Here is a 24010-nt window from a genome sequence, read left to right as displayed (position 1 = left end):
AAATGAGTAGTAATCAAATGTCGACTCACACTCATAGTAATACGAATAATTATAATAATAATTTAACGTATGATAATAATAATACCGAAAACCAGGTCAAACCCGCACCACAGGAGCGTGGACAATCTTCATCCTATGGTTGCAATAAAAACAACAATTATAATAAATATAGAAGAGATACTGTGCTAGAGGTAAACCTCAATATGGTGACGCGAATGTGCATAGTAGTGATATTAATAAGAGTAACAGGTACCCAAGTGATGAACCCAATTGCATTCGACCTTGGGAAGATAATTCGAAGCATAATGTTCATCGGCAGGATGGAACAAATGCCTCGAATCCTCATCCAGCACAAGGAGTTATACCAATGGGCGAAGGAGCCTCCATTGTGCGACGGGGTGAATACCATAACTCGGATCATACTGTTCAGATTGTGGAAGTTCATGAACCCCCACCGATGACTCAACGAGATAGATTAAACTAATACCAGTCACCAAATGCCTTCCTAGGATGACTGGAAAGGAGAAGGAAGGCAGGCATCAATTTGAACTGAGAGTATTAAGGTACAATAATGATCAGGATATAAGGAATGAATTAATTGAAGAAAAACCTGAAATTTCTAATAAATGTGGACAAATTTTACAGGCAATAATTCCAACAAGTATAAATAATGTTGATGTTGAAATATTAATTGATACTGGAGCAACTATTAGTGTCATGACGCTGGACTGTTTAAAACAGATAAGCCGAGGGGTAAAAATGCCCACTTTTCCTATCACAGGATGTACCGTGTCTGGCACGTTCAGCGCAAAAATGCAAAAAGTTGTGAAACAGGTACGTGTTGACGTTACAATACAGGGGGCTCAAATAGAAAGTACATTCCTGGTTGTTCCTAAAATGACAGTACCATGTATCTGGGGTTTGGATTTTTTATGTGAGACCGGTGCAATCATTAATTTAGAGAAAGGTGAATGTATATTTAATTCCAATGGTAATGTTTTGACAACCACCCTGAGAAAGGGCCGAGTAATTCCAAATCAATTGTGTATGAATCTAATGGTAAAATTTGTCAGTATTGATGATGAAAATGTGTATGATATATGCCTTATTGAATGTTCTGAAGAAATGATGGATAAAATGTCATTGCAGGAAAAGGTGTTAGAATCAGAATATTTATCTGTTATCCAAAGGGATGAACTGTACTACTTGTTGGAAGCATATCAGTCAATTTTTAGTAAATGTCCGGGTATAATAAAAGACTTTGAATACCATATAAAGACGTATGCACATAAACCCTTTTGTCGTACTTCCTATTCTATCCCATGGACAAAGAAAGTAGTAGTCAGAAAGGAAATCAATAAAATGTTAGAATGGGGTATTATTGAGCCCTCAGATTCTGAATATTGTAACCCTCTTGTGGTGGTAATTAAACCTAATGGTGACATCAGATTGGTGTTGGATGCCAGAGAGATCAATAAGATCATTATACCTGTACAAACACGACCGGAGAACCTAGAAGAGTTAGTACAAAAGTTTTATGGTGCCCGCTTCTTAACCTCTTTGGATATGCGTTGTTCATATTGGCAAACTAGAATATCGAAAGAATCTAGAAAATATACTGCATTCGTTTTTCTGGGCCGAAGTTACCAGTTTACTGTCATGCCATTTGGGTTGAAAATAAGCGGTGGTGTTTTCATATCGGCATTAGATACTGTACTGGGCAGAGACCTTTTGAATGAAGTTACTTTATATGTGGATGATTTGCTAATTGCTTCTGAAACTTGGGAGGAACATTTGGACTTATTAAGAAGAGTTTTTGCGAAATTTTTGGAATACGGAGTTACTGTAAATTTGAGAAAATCCAAGTTTGCTCATAACCAATTGAAATTTCTTGGTCATATAATCACTCCTGAAGGGATAAAACCAAATCCTAAAAAGATGGATGCGATTAACAGATGTGCTTATCCAAAGAATAGAACGGAATTAAAGTCATTTATCGGCTTAGTTTCATTTTTTCGACGATTTTTACCCAATCAGTTAGGAAGCCAAGACTGTTTGTTACGGCTGTTAAGAAAAAATGTCATGTGGGAGTGGAATTCCGAATGCACGCAAGCTTTTGATAACATCCGCAATGCTTTGACTAATGCTCCACTGTTACATCACCCGAGACTTGATCAAAATTTTTATATTGCTGCGGATGCTTCTGAAACAGGATTGGGTGCCACTCGTTTCCAGATGGACAATCCAGAAGATATCAGTACCATCAAGATAATTGGGTTTGCCAGCAGAACAGTCTCCAGCTGTGAACGTGCATATTGTACTACTGAATTGGAAGTACTGGCCGTGGTCTGGTCCCTTAGAAAGTTTCGCTATTTTGTATATGGAAAGAAGATCATTGTATTCTGCGACCACAAAGCTTTAGCTTTTATTTTAACAGGAAGGATGTTCCATTCACGTTTAATCCGGCGGGCCTCGCTACTGCAAGAATATGATATTACGCTCAAATACATCAGAGGGAAAGACAACATCATAGCCGATGCTCTTTCAAGACTACTGAAAAGAAAGAATGACGACAAGTGTGAAGAATGGACTATTGACTTTAAAGTCATGAATTTATCAAGGCAATATTGTGAGAGGCAGATTTCACAGCTATCTCGAAGTCTTCCACAACTGCAAGAAGATGATAAGTTGTGGAAAGCCATTAGGCATGCTGTTGAAAGCAAAACGCTAAGTCACTCTCAAGAACAGTATCAATTAAAATCCGGAATATTGTATCGGAGGAAGGATGAAGAAGATGTTTGGAAAGTTTGTGTTCCAAATAAATATTTAGAATCACTAGTATGGTACACTCACTTGAATTTGGGTCATTTTGGTTCCGCTAAATGTACAGCCAAAATAGCACAATACTGCTATCATCCAAATTTGGGACGTATAGCTACAAATATTATTAAGAAGTGCAAAATATGTCAGAAGGCGAAACCCATAAACTATTGTCGGAAGATAGAATTACATCCTATCATCCCACAACAATCTTTAATGTTGGTGTCATGTGATGTCTGTGGGCCATGTCCCATGACACGTGGATAGTTCAAATATGTATTGGCTTTCTATGATCTCTTTTCAAAATATGTGAAATTATATCCTTTGAAAAATCTCCACGTTCGACCCATGTTACGCAAATTTATCAACAACTATATAACTGAGCTTGGCAAACCTATAATGATCTTGACAGACAACGCTGCTTATTATACAAGCAAAGTATGGAGAGACACAATGAAAGAACAAGGAATCCAGCACATTTACATCTCAAGATTTTACCCTTGTGGAAATCCGATTGAAAGAATCTTCTGAGAGTTGAACCGATTTTTACGGACGTACATACCCAAACAACATTATAAATGGATCGATTTGATTTATGAATTTGAGAAAGTGTATAATGACTTACCACACTTATCGACAGGTTATTCACCTAACCAAATAGTATTTGGTGAAAGTATTGTGCCAGAATGGATGAAGAAATTACCTGCGATAGAACAAAAGATTACCAAGAAAGAAGATATGGTGAAGAAGGTCTACGAAAACCTGAAGCATCAAGCACAATTGAGAAAAACCCGTTTTGATAAAAATGTGAAGAAAGTAGTCACATATGATGTAGGGGAAGAAATTTTATTGAGAAATCACCCAAAAGCATCAACCAGGAAAAGACTGAATAAGAAATGGCAATATTTATATACAGGTCCATATAAAATAATGAAAATACCTCATGAAGGGAGCTACCTCCTGGCAGATTGTGATACTGATGTAATTAAAGGCTTGTTCCCTCACATAGACCTGAAGAAGTATTATCAATAATGAGCAAAATATAGATTCAAGAAACACTGAATGATACCAAGACTACACTCAGTTGACTAAATAAAAGCACCAGTGGATAAATACATACTTATACTAACTTACAAAGAAAATTAAAGAATGTACCGACGATTTCCATGAGATACCTTCTTGGTATCAGCAATAATGACGACGCTGAAATACGATTTATCCTCTCACCGAACAGCGAGGATGGATGATTTAAAAGTGGAATTAAGAGGAAAAGAAAAGGACCAAATCCTCTCTGGTTAAACAAGTGGCCTGATAAGGGTTTTGGCCTAGGATGCCAATCGTCGAACCCGGCTGTGATCCCTGCCTTGCACAGTCGGTTGAAGAACTGAGGACTTCATCCAAGAAAAAAAATGTGGTGTGAATATGAAGTGATTAGTGCGAAGTGTTTCTAAGACAACCTATAAACAAATGTGGAATTTAGTTAAGGGCATTTTGTCTAGGCCCATTAACTCAACTTAAATATTGTAGAATGTATGTACTGACTTGTTGAGTGAATCTGAGAGTGAGTGTATTCGCCGAAACAAATACCCTCTCCTGTCACAGTACACAAAAAAAATAAGCCTGTTCTGTCTGGAACCCTCAAGACATCACAGTCTGGGGGGCCGTGTAACATTACGAGTCAAGACAGCTGTAACGGAACTTGAATAGCGTAAAGTTATCGTTAAAAACGCACGCTGCGCGATTTATTACGATTTGGTCGGTCATAATAGTAGTAACATGCTTTTGAATACAATTAAAATATAACGGCGATACCTGTTTAGCGTTATTGGAAATAATATGTAATAAATTAATGAGTAAGGTAGCCGATCCTATAAGAAGAGGTAAAATTGGGCATATTAAGGTGTTTTGCTTTATATCGACTAAGCCGATGATACGGCATCCTTTTTTTTCCCGTTTACTCTTAGAAGGGGAAAAAAAAGAAAACAAGTAACGAAGTGCTAATTGTGCATTGTGAAAAATATAGGGGCGAATTTTAAATAGCTACAGTGTATAATCAGACTAACAAATGGACATTCAGTTACGCGAAATAGCGGACAGCGAAGTGTGGTCATTAAATTGAGTACACCTACAGGGCGGTCAATTCCGGGATAAGTCTATTCGCATCTCATGAGGGACGCAGTATTGAGATCGGTTTTTTTTTATTATATCACGGAGAGCGGGCTTCAATTTATAAAAAGGAGAAAAGCTGTATCATTATCATTGACTGTTGGTGTTAAGCAACCAAAACTGTTCATCAAAGGGTTTCGGTGAATGAGTGGTGAATGCGAAATGAAACTGTGAACGAAGTTATGTTAAATAAAGCAGAAGAGACAAGACAGTTTGGTCGTATCTGTTATTATTCCATAAACTGTAACATTTATTCTCGTTGTACGAAGCCTTTATAGACAATCGTTATGACAATTTGCTTTGAAGGGATCTAGTTACGAGTTAAGTTTTGGGGACCTGGTCAACAGGGGATAGTGCGTAGATCTTAACTACTGCAGCTATTCTGGAATCAGGTGCTACCGTGACGGTTGTGTGTTGTCAATGGCTTAAGGTCATCATATCTCATGCTCTAAGATCGACGCGCCTTTCCTCTTGGTATAACGGTGTCTCACGGTAACCACGACAACGCCATACGGTAGAGAGTCCAGTTATCAGAATCTCTTATCGATCAAAATGTTCAGTTTCCCTGGGCCACTAAGGGACTTTATATCGGGTGTTGCTAAATTTTTTATCTGTCCTGTCTTGAGTCTAAATTTCGATCATCTGTCAATCTGGGGTATTTTCAAATGTTCCATTTCATCCATATTACATCTCAAGTTATTCCCATGATATCCGAGTTCAGTCTTCCTGGTGGAATTTTACTTACAGATTCCCTCCCATGTTGGACTCTCAAAGGTGGTTCACCTCGTGTGTAGCAAGCTCCAAGTTTCAACTACAGTACAGGTTGTTGTTGTTGTTGTTGTTGTTGTTGTGGTGGTGGTGGTGGTGGTGGTGGTGGTGGTGGTGGTGGTGTTTGGTCCAAGAGCTATTTTATTTCACCCCAGTCTGTCGGCAGCCAGTGAGGACCCTCCTATCTGTTACATGAGACATGTCAAGTAGGGTGTCATTTCTCCACCAGCTGTGACAGTGCAGTAGGTTCTTGGCATAATTTCTACAAGACATATTCAAAAAGTAAGTGTACTGTGACCATAATGGGCCATGGATATTTGAGTATTGGCAACACTGTGTGGTAGAGGGTAATCCTCTCACCAGAGCAAGCACTGCAGGAAAACGATAGTGTGTAAACTCGCATTGTAGTGTGGTAAGAACTTGTGCCAAAGGCGAGTCATGTGCTGTGATTTGCTTCCTACTCATGGAAGGAAGAACACCTGTTGAAATGTTTTCACGAATCAAAACTGTTTGTGGTGAAGGTGTTGTGAACAGAACAAGTGTGTATAAGTGGTGTGGGGAGTTTAGTGGAAGCAGAACAAATGTTCATGACAAACAGAGGAGTGGAAGACCTTACCTTTTTGTCTGATGAGTTGGTGCAAAAAATCAAGGACACTGTTCATGAAAATGAAATGACACAATTTGAGAGACTTTACTGGTCTTGTACACATATGGTTTTATGTATATGTAGACTGAACCAGCAAGTGAAAACTTGTACCAAGGCTGGGAATCAAACCCAGCTCTCCTGCTTACTAGGCAGGTGCGTTAGCCACTAAGCCACCCCAGTAAAGTGGTTCACACAACTGCATGGATTACTCTGGCATGCCTCCCTCAATCCAAATTCTCACTGCTGCCCCAGCCTACTTTTAAATTCCCCCTTATACAAGAAGATTTCATTTTTTATAAGTACCTGCACCTGGGTTTCATGCTGGATCCCCCATTATGTTCAATGCTGAGGTGCTATTCCAGAATATGGAAAGCCTTGGCAATTCTGTTCCTGTGTAAGGGGGAATTTAAAAGTAGACTGGGGTGGTTATGAGAAGTTGGATCAAGGAGGGGTGCATGCCAGGGTAACCTGTAGAGTTGTGTGAACCACTGTACCAAGTGGCTTTGTGGACAACAAAACCTGCCCAGCAAGCAGGAGACCTGGATTAGATTCCCAGCCTTTGGACAAATTTTACAAAATTTTCACTTATCATTCCAGTCCATATATACATGTTCATGAAGACAGCTAGTTGACAGTAGATGAAATTTCTGCAATATTTCCACAACTCTCTGGCACTCTCTTTATACGAGACAATCACAGAAACAATGGGATACCAGAAACTGTGCATGAGATGGGTCACAAAACAGGTGACTGAGTGGCACAAGAAAAATCGAGTCAATAGTGCCAACGAGTTTCTTGAGCAACTTGATTTGGAAGAAGAGGATTTTCTGACTGGAGATGAAATGTAGGCAGCTCATTACATTCCTGAGACAAAAAGAGTTGCTACATTAGCTTCACACCAATTCCCCCATGTGTCAAAAACTCAGAACCACTATATCGAACAAAAAACTCATGGCCTCTGTTTTCTGGGACTAGAAGGGCATCATTTTGGTGGAATCTTTGCCTTGGGAGACCATCAGTGCACAATGGTACTGAGACCCTTAAAAAAAGCATTCAAAACAAAAATGAGGGAAATGCTGATGGGAGGAGTGTGCTTGTTGCATGATGACATATGTTCTCACATAGCCTGAGCTACAAAATTAAATTTTCAATAGACGAGCAGGTGCTGAAAGAGACTCTGTAGTGGGGGAAGGAGCTGGTGGGAAAGTTCTTAGAGGTGGGAGTAAGGAAGCTTGTGTCACAGCTCACCATGTGCATTGAACAGGATGGTAAGTATATGGTAAAAATAATCACAAGTGTATCAACAATATCCTGTAATTTCTTGAAAATCTAATACACTTACTTTCTGAACATGCCTCATACATCTGTTCAGTCGTAAGAAAGTCTGTCAGAAGCTGGAAAAGTGTCTTGATAATTCTAAACTACAACTTTAAAAATGATTTGTTTGAAGCCTTTATAAATTGTTAATTTTAAAATTGTAGTTTAGAGTTATCACATATCCTCCAGCACACTTTTCTAAAACAAAATGTGCATTTTCCTTGGAACTATAATATAAAGCACTCTAAGAGAAGTTTGAGGCTTGTTCATGATTTCCTATGTACATCTGTGTCACAATTTTTGTTGCTGTGTTTAGATATAAAATAAAGTTTATATAGCAGTCATGTAACAGAGAATATTTTGTGAACATTGTTTCCTTATAATTTGACTTCTTAATTTACAAGTATTTTTGCAACAATTATTCTCCTCTCTTCCAGTATATCTAGGAGCTGTTGCCCACAAAAAAATCCAGAAGGCCATTAATGTTTTTGCAGACAAAATAAACCAGGAAATGGTGTCAAGTGCCAGAAGTCTTCAAACTTCTTCTTTAATGTTACCAAGCATGATGTTCTTTTTTTGCGACAGAAAAGCTGGCCTCATTTCCTTGTCACTGCTTCCTTGCTCATCCTGCAAAACAAAATGATAGTGTTGTAATAAAAACATTATTTTTTGAGGCCCTCACCTAAACATATTATTTTTGAGATTTCATTCAGCTGTGCACAAAGTAACAGTTTTGGAGTTAAGGTACATCCATTGATTATGTTGCTTCATATAAGAATAACAATATTCTTTTTGCTTTTTAAAATGTATTAGTTATTTTTTATCCCAAATATGATTGCAAAATGATGTAATAATAGAATTGTGTATGTAAAAGATCTGTGATGATGACTGACGTAATATATGTCTAGGGCTGTAAGCAAGCTTAAATGACACTGGGAAGGTGACTATTGGCCTTTGAATTTCCATTATTTATTGTTTATAAGAACCAATTTTACCATTTATTACTTGTACAACAAGTCAGTTCGTTTTGTTGTGTACTGCATTATGTTTATACATTACATAAATTTCTGGTCCTATGTTTTGTGCTTTTACAGATATGTAATTTATTTTTGATACATAAATTTTAATGTTGTGTAAATCAATGAAGAGCACATTTGTGAACATTTTATACAGCTGACTACATTGTGAACCATTTGCTAGCCAAAGAAATTTTTATAAAGCAGTGAATGATATTGTGTGTAAAAAAAATCTGTTACAATTATCTGGGCTTTCTGATACATCCTTGTTTCTTTCTTCCCAATAAGTATGCATATACTCATTTTATAACTGAGCAGTGCTTAATGGAATTTTAGTTTGAGTTGTTTTTCATTCAAATCTTATTGCAAGTTAAATTTAAAGTGCAGTGGTCAGTCTATACTTTTTTGTAAAATGACAGTTTAGGGGGAGTGGGGATGAGGAGTAGTTGCCTTGGAGACAAATCTGATTCAGTTTGATCAGTCCTGATACATACTAAATGATGAAGGCAGTCCACTTTTGTGGTCAGTTAGAAGTTGTGGGAGGAGGTGCTATGTGCAGAAGGGGGCACTGGAAATCTGTGTGAATAAGGTCAGATAGAATAATTCCAGTCTGTGAAGGGCTGTGCAAGATTTTCCATACTGTCTATGGATCAAGCAGCTATATTTTAGGGACTTTTTGGCACTGAGTCAATGGCAGCTGCTGAAGCAGAACACCTATGAGTCACTTATTGTTTACTGATGAGGTAACATTCCACATCTGCTATAAAGTTAACAAACATAACTGCAAGTCATCTCACACTACTACTGAATGGGAAATACGTAATACTCTGCTGAAATAATGTGTAACCTGTTGTCGACCTTTCTGACAAAATATGCTCACAAGCAATAAAACGATATAATGATGTAATTTATAGAAGAGTGCAACTGGCGTGTATTTTTTATTTCACATTTTTCGTATGGAGAGCCACATAGTGGTATGACACATGGCTTCAAGGGGGGATGGTGACTGCTGTAACTTCGCAAGAGTGAGTACCTGCGGGTTCACTTGTGTACACTCCATGTATTGTCGTTGGCCCAGGCTGAAGTATTGCATCAACCCTGGAGCAAGATCCACAGTTGAATGTGCTAATATTGATTGGAAAAAAAAAAAAAAAAAAAAAAAAAAAACAAAGATTGTAAAATATGTTCACTCTGTTGTCATATTTCGATCTGTCAAGTTGATGTGTACTTTCATAAATGAGTTATAAAGCCCTTGTAATTATCCTGTAGAAAGAACTGTTTATCATAAAGAGTCAATTGTGTGGTACTTAGAGAATATATGGCACACAGATCTGAGAAGCAGCATATTTATTTACGCAATTGCATACTGTGTTAAGTTTCATGACAGCCAACTTCTACTACAGAACCAGAAGACGAAATCCTAGCTTTGTCATATCTGTGGTCAAGAATAAAGGTGAGCTAAATAATATCCAGTATCTGTGGCTCAGAGAAAATCCAGATTTGAAAGAAAAAAAAAACTTACGGCGTTGGGAACATTGCAATAGATAGATATTCACTGAGATTATGGCCATCAGGCTCATCTGGTATGACACCCTTCGATTTTTTCACTTTGGGGTTCATAAAGTGAAGGGTGTACAAAACAAAGGTAAGGGATATTTTACAAGTTATTCTTCAAAATGTATTCACCCTGTAAGGGATCCGTGATCCAACAAACATAGATGCTAGTATTCGACAACCAGGTCGATAGCAGCGATTGTCAAGCGCTGCAGTAGGCAGTGTGTCGAGTGTGGAGTAGTATGAGAGAGTGTTGAGCGAGCGGTGTTGTTGGAGAGACGGGCAAGAATGGTGGTCGAGTGAGTTGTAAACGGTAAGATTCATCGGAGTATGACGAGTGAGCACGTCCCCCTGATCGTCATGGGGTTGACCCTCACTAATACTGATTCGCGAGTGATATGAAACAGAAAGTGACAAGTGCCGAATTACGTGTTTCGCATCAACTGCGTCGGCCAGCAACAACCATGGATTGCAGTGAGGATTGTTGTGAATGTTACCCATCAGCATTGTGTGTGACGAAGTACTGAAAATCAGCAATCAGTTAAAAGAGATAACCGTAATTAGACGTGTAAGGCGAAGGTAGCAACTGCCTCAGCATTTGTGTGTTAGTAGGAAATATTTATCAGTTTGTACATCGCAACCTTTGTGGTCCTTAATAATAGACAAACTTTCAATCATTACACTAGTCAGTTGCAAAACAGCCGCACTCGGTTGAAATACCCCCCGAAACCACAGCAGAAAAACAGATAGCCTTTCATCCATTAAGCACACGGTTACATAATCATAATAATTAACTGTTTGGCGGCTTCGATAAATTACACAAAACCCAGTAAAGGAATTTAATTGGGGGTGTTTCAAGCCCTGCTCTTCAACAGTGGGAACAATGCTTTAAAATGGATGGATGTCATTTTGAAGTGCAGAGGAAATATATACATAGACTGACAAAGAACACACATGCGTATTATGTAAATACATCCATTATTTCACTGAAGTGGATCGGAACTACATGATCACACCCTATTATTAGAGATTTGTAGGTTAGACATGAATAGGGGTGGAGAACAAGATCCAGGAATATGGCTCACTGAGCCAAAGAACAAGTGAAGAATGAAGATAGATTGTCCTCAGTCTTGATTCAGTTCATTAGGATGTCAACACTGAATCTAAACTAGGTGTGGGGTTTAAGATTTCGAGTGGCTATAAAGGATTACACAAGATATTGCACAAACAACTTGGTATATAATGTTGACATTAGTGCTCATCGCAGTACTGCTGATTTGCTAACAGGTGAACTTTCAGAAGTAGAAATTGATCCTGAATCTCAGACAGGAGGCAGGTAATGACAATACTAAGGCCAGTGGGACATTGGTCAGGGAGGCGGCATCTACAGTGCAAAGAGATGTATATGATGCTGGACTGGATCTTGAGAAGCATGTAAAGGGATAGATACAGATGCTTGAGAGGATATTTGAGAAGAAACTGTAGGTTATGTTGGCCTTCATAAATGAGGCTCCCAGCAAGCCTTGTAATTGTGTATGGTAGAAGTCCTCCACTACATAATCATGTAATTCATCATGGCAGGTGAAATTTGTGGTGTGCACTGTGAATAATTGGGTCAAGATGAGATTTATGATGGTGGACTGAAACTGATTGCAAAGTTTTGTAAGTTAATAAGGTTATAGTTAGCTGGCAACAGGGAGGATCACAGTTGTAAATGGGTACTAACTGAAATAGTCAGGGTTCAAAGTTAGCTTTGGTCTGATTATAATCTGATGAATAAATTGGAGGTTATTGAAGATTTGCACCAGAAAGGTGATTTATGACAAAAGGGCATTGCAGGGGTTGGGAGGGAGGGTTGCCTACCATGGGTGGATTAAATGTGTATTGCAGTGTAAGAGATCTTTGTCAGCGTGGTCCTAGCTTTTATAGAAGCTTTGCCAAAGATCTTTTACAGTGTAACATTTGTTCTAATCAGCAAGGTACAAAGAGTATGTGGAATTGAGTGTTTGCTTGTGGTAGGCAAATTTTTCTGTGTTTTGGTAGGTGGAGAGAGCAAGGATACATGGTTGATGGTTAGAGTAAAAAGAAAATGTACAACTAAATAAATGAAGCAAATGTAGTAAGGAGAGAGCAAAAATAAAATTTATTTTGTGGGAAGTATAGTGGAGCTGCAAAATAAAGTGAATAATGGTAGTTATGACTGATGACAAAATAAAATTTATGGTCAGATAACACTTCCATCAATATTGGGACTTAGGTAACAAGTGTGAATGAGCGTAAAAAGACAGCAGGTTGGTAGAGTCTAAGTGATAGAGAGAGAGAGAGAGAGAGATAGCGTGTGTGTGTGTGTGTGTGTGTGTGTGTGTGTGTGTGTGTGTGTGTGTGTGTGTGTAAGGGGTGGGGGGTAAGGCTACTAAATCACGAAGTGCAGTGAGCAGATGTAATATTTCTGAGAAGTAGTAAAAAAGACACATGACGTGTGTCATCTGGGCAGACTGTAAGCTGCTGTGTGAATCACTAGGATGGGACCATTACTACATAATACCATAGGAATTGTATCACTGCATGTTGTGTGCAGACAAAGTACCTATTTTTTACAAATCAAACAGGAAATTATGGATGGAAAAAAGAGAGAAAGGCACCAAACAGGAAAGAATGAAGGCAAATGGGACAGAGAAACAGTTGGGAAAAAATCCTCAGAATGATAGTCTCTGCTATAAGTTACATTATATTTCATATTGGCCCAATAAGCCATACCTCTAAATTTTGAGGAAGAAAAAAAACATTGAGTGTGAAAATAAGCTAAACTCTTATTGAAGAGAGAAAAATTACCAGAAGTTTACGTATAAGTAAGACATGGGTAGCATGTAAAAATTTGTTCTAACATCTGATACTACCCATTGGCATCTAACGTGCTGGTACCGTACTTTGTCATATCCACTGTCATAAACTGTAATTGCTTCATTACTCTCAATCCCATCATTTATTCAGTCTCTTCCCATCCTCGCTACCTCCTATGCAGCATTTCTTGAACCCCTGTATGCTAGACTCTGATCATATGAAGGCCCACGAAGCAAGAATCTACTTGTACATTAGAGTGACTGATGGCTTCTTAGTCTTACGAAACTGTGTAAGGGTATATTCTTCTTCCAGGGGCCAATCTGAATACATTTTTCAGAGTTATCCTTGAATGGATGGTTTATAGCCACATCTAACACCAATAGTTTTGAAGTAATTCCTCTGAGTATTATGACAAAGTATGTCTTTCATGCAGCAAGCTTATCTTTTTACTTCAGAAGTTAGATGTCCCTTAAAAGGATCCAAAACTAATATGGCTATCTTAGCAAGCTGCGCCACAGGTCTGTGATTTCATACAGTGGACAGCCAGTCGACATAACTACGTCTTTCCCTGAGGAAGGGCACTGTAATATGGTTGAAATGTTGGTTTTAACTTTAATATTGAAGTATTTTATACAATGACATGGTACAAAATCCAGACGAATTTTAATCATCCGCCAGCCAACAATCAGTTGCACTGTCATCCAAGCCTTTCTTGCCAGTGAATCACTACGCCCTTAGGAAGGTTTTCTTGCATCTAGCTTTTTCTCTTCAGGATGACATAATGGAGTAACTTTCTCCCGTTGGCTGTAACAGCTGACATCACAGTTATTTTTCTCTTTTTCATTCACAGTTCCTCTTAATGGGATACTTTTTGCCTCTTTCATGCCTACTGTCACACTGCTCAGCATGTAAAAAAATTACTGGTGTTCTGTCAGCTTAGCCAATCTGATGAATAAAGTATGAGTGACACTTTTGCAACTGTATGCCGTACTAGTTTGAAGTTAACTAGTTTCCCCTGGAAACCTGATTGCATTCTTTGTGCTGGTGTAGTAATTCACCAGAGACCAAGGCCATTTCTCCACTAAAATGATGACACCAACCTATACTCTCACAGAATCCTCCTTGTGGAACATTTAAGGCTCTTGTGATTTCCAAGGCTGTCAGTTGGATTATTTCTTGTGAGATAAGTATCCCATCTTTCCTCTTATTTTGTACTTGGGGAAAAAACCTTAGCTTCAAGTTTCAGATATTTGCCACATGTCTGTCCCCTGAATGAGTGCTGAATTCCTTGGTGTGATGATACTTTTTCACTAAAATGATCATTTGTATTGGCACAAAACAGGCTTTCTTTCCAGTATACAACTGAAACTGAATTGTAAGCTAACAAAACAATATTGGTAGATCTAGCCAACAAAATACAGGTAAAAGATTGTTGTGTAATAAAATGCCTTGTCACCTGTTTTTGCAACTGATGCTAGTTGTATTGTTGTAAAAGAGTATAATTTTACAGCAAAGGTTTGTGAAAAGACAACGTAGTGGATAGAATACACACCCTAATTTTTTTAGGGTGAAATTTGAATAAAAATGTGGCTTATTTTCAGACCAATAGGGTGATAGCACATTTAAATACAGATGCCCCTGAATAGTTATGTCACTTGCCTTTACAGTTTCAAGGATTGCCCCTGAACTATGAATATTGACCATATACATCATGTTGTAGTCCAGAGCAAAAAATTGAAGTGATTTATGAACATGTATGAAAATCTTTTGTTCCTTATTATCAGTCCAGTTATCATTTGAAGAGATCACACTTTTACGTGCTATTGAGTTGCTGTGCTTCAAATGTTATCCTCATTTAAGATACTGTGTCAGTTAATAAAGTTGTTTAAATTATATATATGAAGTAACCATATTACTTGGATACAGGTGCCCCATAAGGAATGAAAATGTATCCAAGCCAACTGTTGATACAAGGAAAACAGTTGCAAAGCTATAAAATGGCAATTTTAAAAAGTTAAGGAAGGTTAAAATGTAATATCTCTTTGACAATGTGGTTATTAGAGATGGAACACTGGCTCAGAGATAAGGGATGGAATTGCCTGTGGCCTTGTTGAAGAAATTGTCCAGGCACTCATTTTAAATGATTTGGGAGTGCTGCAGGAAACCTTTATGCAGATGGTTGTACAGGTATCTCAACTTCACTTCCAAACAGAAGCCCAGTGTTTTAACAATTGTACTACTTTGCTTTGTGTATGTAGCAAGTGAGATTATAACTGCATTGTTTTTTAATATTTAGTTGCCAGATGTAAATGCAGAAAATGTTAAAAACCTTACCGATGAAGCAAAGCTGTGTTCTTCACTTTCACTGTCCTCATCCTCCTCAGAGGATGCACGCTGCAAACACAGCTTTACTTTGCGGAAGTTTTTCAGTGATGACAGGCTAGACGTTCTGACAGCAAGTTTGTAGAAGTTTCCAAGACTGTCCTCAGGCACTGGTGGCAGACTCACCACATTAGCCAGATCCATAAGGGATTCCCGAGAGCTGCTCATATCGGGATAACGCTCATCGATGTCACATCGTGACCCGCGAGTATTCACAGATGAATCTACCTGTATTGGAAAATTGAGATGTTTGATGTCTTTGTAACAATGTCCATATGAAAGGTTTTATAGAATATATCATTATAAACATCTGGCTCTGAAACCTGTTACATAGTGAATTATTGTTCTTTTAGTATATATACAGCATACAGATTCTCTGAGCACTGATTTTGTATACTTTGTCATGCTATAACAGAGAAAACACAAAATAAACTTCATGATTAATGGTGAGATTTGAACCACAGAAACTAGTTTATTTTACACATTAAAGGAGTGTATGGTCACTGAAATCAGGATTTGAATTTTGAAGAGATCTTCAAGATTTCACAGACCAAGTTTTCAAAATGATTAGACACACTCACAGTGGATCATTTTTTGTTACTTAAAATGACTTTTTTAACCTGTTATTTAACAGCTATGCTGATGAGACACCCATAAGTTTCTGAGAATGAACAATAACAATTGGACACAAAACACATTTAATTAAAGGAACATTTGAATAAATTTACAAATGTTCCAACATTATGGCATGAGCCTCATTACTTGGTTAATACCACTGTGGTATTGACCATCCAGTTATGTCAAGCTGGGCAGGTTTCTGTTTCATGTTGTGAAATGCATAATGGATTTTAGGTAGCAGTTCAGCTATGGCAGTTCAAAAAACATAAACCATACTTTTGACATTCCTCCAAAGAAAAAAACTGAAGAGCATGAAATCAAGAAATATACTGGCCACAAAGGTAATTATTTATTTATCAGGTATTCCCCAAAGTTTACAATAGTTTGTGCTGGATCCATAACTATTATTTTGTGATAGATTCATAGGTGACTCATGCTCCATAGATTCCATTGTGTAGAGAAACCATTAGGGATGTGCCACAAGTCAAAATATACATTATCTCAGTCACGTGTGATCTATGCCAGAGCAGTGCTAAAATTAAATTAAAATGTCGTCTAAATAGTCATACGACAGTAGTATAACAAACAGACTAACATGGCGGTCTGAAGCTAGCCAGTGTCCTGCCTCAAACTATCAAGCCCTCTCTAGTACTAAGTTAAGCAACATATGCTGTGACTCAAAAATTTATGCACCTGAAAAATTTTTCATCTTCATGTAACAAAATTTTTGTGTAGAACCCAAGCACAAGTATTACATTGCAACTGCACTCAGTTTCGCAAGGACATCAGTGTCACAGAATTAAGTTACAGTATTTGCAAAACAACCATAAGCTGTGATACAGTCACTATATAGTTATATATGTAAAATGTTTTGAAACCTCAAAACACTATTGGATTTGCATATGTACCTATAAAAATCTATTTTTTGTATTCTAAACTTGAGTACTGTAACTTGATTAATTCCAAAGAATAATCTTATGATTTTTGTATTATTATTATTACTATTATTATTATAAAAGGTATTGCACAAAATTTAATGTTGAATTATTATTATTATTATTATTATTATTATTCTTTCCTTTCTCAGACGTTATGTCTGGTTAAAAATGGAAAGTGACGCAGACCTTGATCAAGCGTGACTTCCTTTTAACTGTACGGTATATGTTACATTGTATTTAGGAACTTTCGGGTAATTGAACATGTATCAATAATTACATATTTCTGTAGTTGTATATATACCTTTGGATGTAGCTGTATTGCGTTGATGTACTGTTGGATATTGTGTGGTATGACTACAGGTTGATAGTATAATTGGTATAATGTCAACTTTATCCTGATGGCACATGTCCTTGACTTCCTCAGCCAGTTGGATGTATTTTTCAATTTTTCTCCTGTTTTCTTCTGTATATTTGTTGTATTGGGTATGGATATTTTGATTAGTTGTGTTAATTTCTTCTTTTTATTGGTGAGTATGATGTCAGGTTTGTTATTATGTGGGAACGTGCTGTTTTATTATTTTATGTTGTATGGCAAGTTGTTGATGTATTATTTTTGCTACATTGTCATGTCTTCTGGGGTATTCTGTATTTGCTAGTATTGTACATCTGCGTGTGATGTGATCTACTGTTTCTATTTGTTGTTTGCAAAGTCTGCATTTATCTGTTGTGGTATTGGGATCTTTAATAATATGCTTGCTGTAATATCTGGTGCTTATTGTTTGATCCTGTATTGCAATCATGAATCCTTCCGTCTCACTGTATATACTGCCTTTTCTTAGCCATGTGTTGGATGCGTCTTGATCGATGTGTGGCTGTATTAGATGATACGGGTGCTTGCCATGTAGTGTTTTCTTTTTCCAATTTACTTTCTTTGTATCTGTTAATGTTATGTGATCTAAAGGGTTGTAGAAGTGGTTATGAAATTGCAATGGTGTAGCCAATGTATTTATATGAGTAATTGCTTTGTTTATTTTGCTAGTTTCTGCTCGTTCTATAAAGAATTTTCTTAAATTGTCTACCTGTCCATAATGTAGGTTTTTTATGTCGATAAATCCCCTTCCTCCTTCCTTTCTGCTTAATGTGAATCTTTCTGTTGCTGAATGTATGTGATGTATCCTATATTTGTGGCATTGTGATCGTGTAAGTGTATTGAGTGCTTCTAGGTCTGTGTTACTCCATTTCACTACTCCAAATGAGTAGGTCAATATTGGTATAGCATAAGTATTTATAGCTTTTGTCTTGTTTCTTGCTGTCTCTGTTTTCAGTATTTTTGTTACTCTTTGTCTATATTTTTCTTTTAGTTCTTCTTTAATATTTGTATTATCTATTCCTATTTTTGTCTGTATCCTAGATATTTATAGGCATCTGTTTTTTCCATCGCTTCTATGCAGTCACTGTGGTTATCCAATATGTAACCTTCTTGTTTAGTGTGTTTTCCCTTGACTATGCTATTTTTCTTACATTTGTCTGTTCCAAAAGCCATATATATACTATATCATTGCTGAATACTTCTGTTATCTTTAGTAATTGGTTGAGTTGTTGATTTGTTGCTGCCAGTAGTTTTAGATCATCCATGTATAGCAAATGTGTGATTTTGTGTTGGTATGTTCCAGTAATATTGCATCCATAATTTGTATTATTTAGCATGTTGGATAGTGGGTTCAGAGCAAGGCAGTACCAGAAAGAACTTAATGAGTCTCCTTGGTATATTCCATGCTTAATCTGTATTGGCTGTGATGTGATATTATTTGAATTTGTTTGGATATTAAGTGTGGTTTTCCAATTTTTCATTACTATGTTTAGGAACTGTATCAATTTAGGATCTGCTTTGTATATTTCCAATATTTGTAGTAACCATGAGTGGGGTACACTATCAAAAGCTTTTTGGTAATCAATGTATGCGTAGTGTAGCTACCTTTGTTTAGTTTTAGCTTGATATGTCACCTCTGCATCTATTATCAGTTGCTCTTTACATCCTCATGCTCTTGCAACAGCCTTTTTGTTCTTCATTTATAATTTTGTTCTGTGTTGTATGTGTCATTAATTTCTGTGTAATGACTGAAATTAATATTTTGTATATTGTTGGTAGGCATGTTATGGGGCGATATTTAGCTGGGTTTGCTGTGTCTGCTTGATCTTTAGGTTTCAGATAAGTTAGGTTGGTTGGTTGGTTGGTTTGGGGAAGGAGACCAGACAGCGTGGTCATCGGTCTCATCGGATTAGGGAAGGATGGGGAAGGAAGTCGGCCGTGCCCTTTCAGAGGAACCATCCCGGCATTTGCCTGGAGTGATTTAGGGAAATCACGGAAAACCTAAATCAGGATGGCCGGACGCGAGATTGAACCGTCGTCCTTCCGAATGCAAGTCCAGTGTGTAACCACTGTGCCACCTCGCTCGGTTCCAGATAAGTTATTCCATATGTTAGTGTATCAGGGAATGTGTATGGGTCTGCAATGTTAACTGTTAAATAATTTAGTTAGATGTGAATGTGTTGAGGTGAACTTCTTTAGCCAAAAATTTGCTATTTTATCTTTTCCAGTGGCTTTCCAATTGTGAGTAGAATTAATTGCTTGGGTGACTTCATGTTGCAAAATTATCACTTCAGGCATTTGTGGTATCATCTCGTATGTGATGTTTCTGTTTGTATCCACCATGCATGCCTGTTATGCTGCACCAGGTTTGACCATATGTTGCTCCAGAAGTGTTCCATGTCTGTTATGTTTGGTGGATTGTCTATTTTTGTGTGTGTGTTATTTATTGTCTGGTAAAATTTCTTTTGGTTTGCGTTGAATGTTTGGTTTTGTTTCATTCTATTTTCACTTTTTTTGTATCTTCTAAGTCATTTGGCCAATGCTTGTAATTTCTGCTTCTTTTCATCTAATTGCTCTATCACTTCTTGTTGTGAGATTTTACCTAACCTTTTTCGTTTTTTGCCTGATATTTCATTTCTTATAAATTGTGTTATCTGTCTGATGTCTTTTCTCAGTTTTTCTATTCTGATCTGTAGCCTGTGTTGCCATGCTGGTTTTGTGGGTTTATTATTATTATTATTATTATTATTATTATTATATGGATACGAATCTAGGGAGGATGGTACAGAAGAAATGTATTACATATCCTCTAAAGAGTGGTATCATTTTCAACACTATTAAACATGTGGACATTCCTCTGCATTAAGAAATTATGATCTATATTAACAATAAATAACACTTCCAATCAAATTTCCCACTGGTATTTTATAGGTTTCAAGGACTATATGTATGTATTTATTTATCTGTCCTCATTACAGTGCTAATTGATTATTTATTATTGCAAACAGTTCCAGATGATATATAGGGGTTAATATTCTTTCATCTTATTGTGAGACATCAGTTTTGTAATTTATGAATGCATGGTTCTGTGGTGAAATGTACTGATAATATTCTCTCAAGCTTCTAGCCACATGAAGTGGTTAAAAATCCACAAGATTTTGGCTGAGCACTCCTTGGCCATTGTCAAGTGGTGACTGTCTTTTGGTTGCTGCTGTCCTTATATAGTCATGCTGCCTTATGTGATGTCTTTAGTGCTCTCTCCCATGTCATATAAGGTAATGTTTTCATTGCGCGCCCAACATGCCTGCTTCAACCTTCCGATGGCTGGGTCCCAAGCTGTGCTTAGCTACAGTTCACTGTCTTCATTGAGGGTGTTGTCAAAAATATTAACCTCAATGCTTCTTTTATGACACTAACCTAGTCCATGTAATAACAGATGTCTCACTGAATGAAAGACAATGCCTATTTTCTAGAGCATGTTCTGCTACTGGCAGCCGTCATAATAGAACGAGCCGATTATGATGCGAAGATTTGTGGATGCTAAAGGAGGAGAAATACCGAAAATTATCAAGGGACCCAACATCCAGAATAATGAGGAAGACATTGGTGCTTATTAAGAGGTCTTCAATGGAAGAGAATGTCATTAAAAGCTTCCTCCCACAGGCACTTCAACCACCTACTTTGTATTGTGCTACAAAGGTTCACAAGAAGAACACACATCCATATCCTATCATGAGTACCATTGGATCGCTGACTTAAAAGACTGGCAAAACATCTGGACAGCCTCCTTACACGTTGGTCACTGTGTGCACCCCATTAAGAATACGACCGACTTCATCAGACAAATTAAAAGCCTGCATCTTGGAGGAGGTGGTTTTATGGTCAGCTTTGATGTGGTGTCATTATTCATGTTCATTCCCATCAAGGATTATATATTTGGTCTCTCTGTTATTTGATGACATTGTTATGGATTTATTTAAGCACACTCTGAAGTCGTCATATCTTTTGTATGATGAGGAATATTTTAACCAGAGGATGGTGTCACAATGGGGAGCCCATTAGCTCCAGTTATAACCAACCGGTTTATGGAGTACTTTGAGGACATCGCCCTGGTCACAGCTCCCGCAAAGCCTAGCTGCTTTTTTTCATTTTGTCAATTACATGTTCGTTTTCTGGTGTCATGGATGTGAGAAGCTCGGAGAATTCTTGGACTACATCAACGTTATTCTTGACAACATCAAGTTCATGATGGTGCCTTGCCATTCCTTGGTGTCCTCATCTGCCATAAAGCAAATGGGTGTCTCAGCCACAGTGTTTACTGGAAACCCACCCACGTGGACTGATATCTGCTATCACTATCTGGTGCAGAAACATTCTATTCTGAGGACTTTGGTGCCTCGAGTGGAGGCTGTCCCATATTCTGAAAACCTGCCGAAGGAACTGATCCACTTAGAGAAAGTATTCAAGGAAAATGGCTACAACAAACACTAGATTTCGCAGGCCTTATTTATGAAAAAACAAAAGCAGAAGGACCCCAAGGAGGACACGAAGAATCTTGCAATTTTGCCATACTGTGGCTCAGTAACAAGAAAGATTAGACTCTCTTAGAGAGGCATAAAATTGATTCGGTCATAAGGGCTGCAGTAAACATTTGGCAGCTCATGAGGCCTGTGAACGGTGATATAGGTCTCAGAATGCCAAGAGTACATAAAATACCATGTGAGTGTGGACAGTTTTATGTCGGACTGACTACACATGCTGTTGAAGAGCACAAGAGATTTTTTTTTCTTTCAGTACCCTGGAAATCAGCAGTAACAGAGCCTGCTCTAGAAAACGGACACTGTATGGCATTCGACAAGACACCTGTTATTACACAGACTAATACTTTCTGGGATAGCATCACAAAAGAAGTGATCAAGATTAAAATTTGTGATGACACCCTCAATAAATAGGGCAGCAGCAGTGCTTGGAACCTAATCTTCGGAAAGTTGAAGCAGGTGTGCAATGCACCTTATATGGTGCTGGAGTGAGCATCAGTGATGTCATTTGAAGGCCATGCAGCTATATAATGTTGGTAGCAGCAACCAAAAGACAGTCACCACTTGAAAATGGCCAAATAGTACTCAGCCAGACTTGTAGATTGTAAACCAGTTAATGTGGCTGGGCACAGTTTTGTAATTTATTTAATATGACTTGTTCACACAGTACATAAATTACAGCCTGTCAGATAAATGGAGGCAACCCATATGGGACACAGTGTGTCTCATTCTATAGATTTCCACAAAACCCATGGCTTTTATGCAGGTTTTGAACTGTCAGCAAATTTATTGTCCTATCAACAAGATTAAATTTCTGGAAAAAGTACATTTTAATTTTCCTCAGTACATTGCAGTAAAATCATCAATCCAGGTATGGAAGCCATATATTTCAGCTCTGAAGAGCATTTTGCAGGTTGTTAAGTGGGACTGAAACTTTGAGAAGGTTGCTATGGTTCAGAGTGCATGGAAACATTAACATGTGACTGATTCTCCTACAAGATTAACAAATTCACATCTACGAGACAAATTCAAGGACTGTGAAACGGTCTGTCATGTGCAGAAAGGCAGTTTTCCACGAAAGTTGTGAATACTCAAATGTCGGGCTGGAACTGTTTAAGTATTCACCACAAAAATCTTCAGGGTATGATGTAAGTGCTAACAGTCAGCAGTGCTCTCTCAAGACTGGCAGGTAGTCTTATTTAATTTCGAGGCTGGTGGAACAGTAGCCTTATGGCAACTCAGATTACAAGACACAAATGAACTGGTTGGCAGAAGAAAGTACTAACTGCAGAGTGCAGGTGGCCCTTGGCAGGGTAAGTGGTGGAGTGATGGGCTGGCAGGCCTAGTGACACATTGCTGGTTGGAAGAAATGATTTATTCAACTTCATATACATGTCATGTCTTTATTAATGCGAGGAAGACACGCCATGCTCCGGTGACCCTGGCCAGCATCGATCCGCAGGTGGCTGGCTTCTGCTCTGGGGAAGAGATTCACACATAGGCGTCCTGTGATGCTGACGTCAGCCCACGGCCTTGATGTCAGCGTTATTCTCCCACTTCAGCAGTGTTGGTGTTCCTCTGTGGAATAGCTGCACTAAGCAACCTGTTGCCCCCTGGCAGGAGTCTGGCGACAGCAGGTCGTGATGCTGTGGCATCGAGTCCCACAAGGAGACAGTGCAGGCAGTAGCTGGCCTGACCTAAACTCAAACTCATGGCTGCCACTGGTGGTGCCCAGTCATCTAGTGTGAATCTGGCATCCTGGTGGGGTGGTGCTACTGGACTCCAAATGAATCTGCCTCAAAATTTGCAGCTATTTACATGGCTCTGAGTGACATTTGTTGCACTATTCACAAGCTTCTGGTCATATAGCTCACAACATGGGTCTTGCTCTGGTGTGGTGTCACATCCGCCCACTCCAGCTATTACTGCTGAGTGGTGCAGATATAGCGAAGCAGCTAGCCTGTCTCACAATCCTATAGCGTATTTGTTGTTCTGACCCACTTGTTGCCACACTGTGCATACCAGCCCGCAGGTGC

General features: G+C 38.1%; 2 protein-coding genes across 2 annotated transcripts in view; one reads left to right on the top strand and one right to left on the bottom strand.

Moving 5' to 3' along the window:
- LOC124787095 (sphingomyelin phosphodiesterase 4) overlaps nt 1–9231 on the top strand; it is a 205221-nt gene extending 195990 nt beyond the window's left edge. Inside the window, exon 13 of the mRNA XM_047254312.1 lies at nt 8155–9231. The gene's annotated coding sequence lies outside the window, so the exon portion shown is untranslated. The remainder of the gene's footprint in view (nt 1–8154) is intronic.
- Nucleotides 8252–24010, bottom strand: part of LOC124726532 — a 35960-nt gene continuing 20201 nt past the window's right edge. Inside the window, exons 4-5 of the mRNA XM_047248465.1 lie at nt 15463–15738; nt 8252–8344 (exon numbers count right to left, since the gene is read on the bottom strand). Coding sequence (XP_047104421.1) covers nt 8252–8344; nt 15463–15738 — 369 coding nt within the window. The remainder of the gene's footprint in view (nt 8345–15462; nt 15739–24010) is intronic.

This window comes from Schistocerca piceifrons, chromosome 1 (assembly GCF_021461385.2).
Source record: "Schistocerca piceifrons isolate TAMUIC-IGC-003096 chromosome 1, iqSchPice1.1, whole genome shotgun sequence".
Taxonomy (NCBI): Eukaryota; Metazoa; Arthropoda; class Insecta; order Orthoptera; family Acrididae; genus Schistocerca; species Schistocerca piceifrons.
Note: the sequence above shows the minus strand (reverse complement) of the source record. Positions and strands in the feature narration are given on the sequence as shown.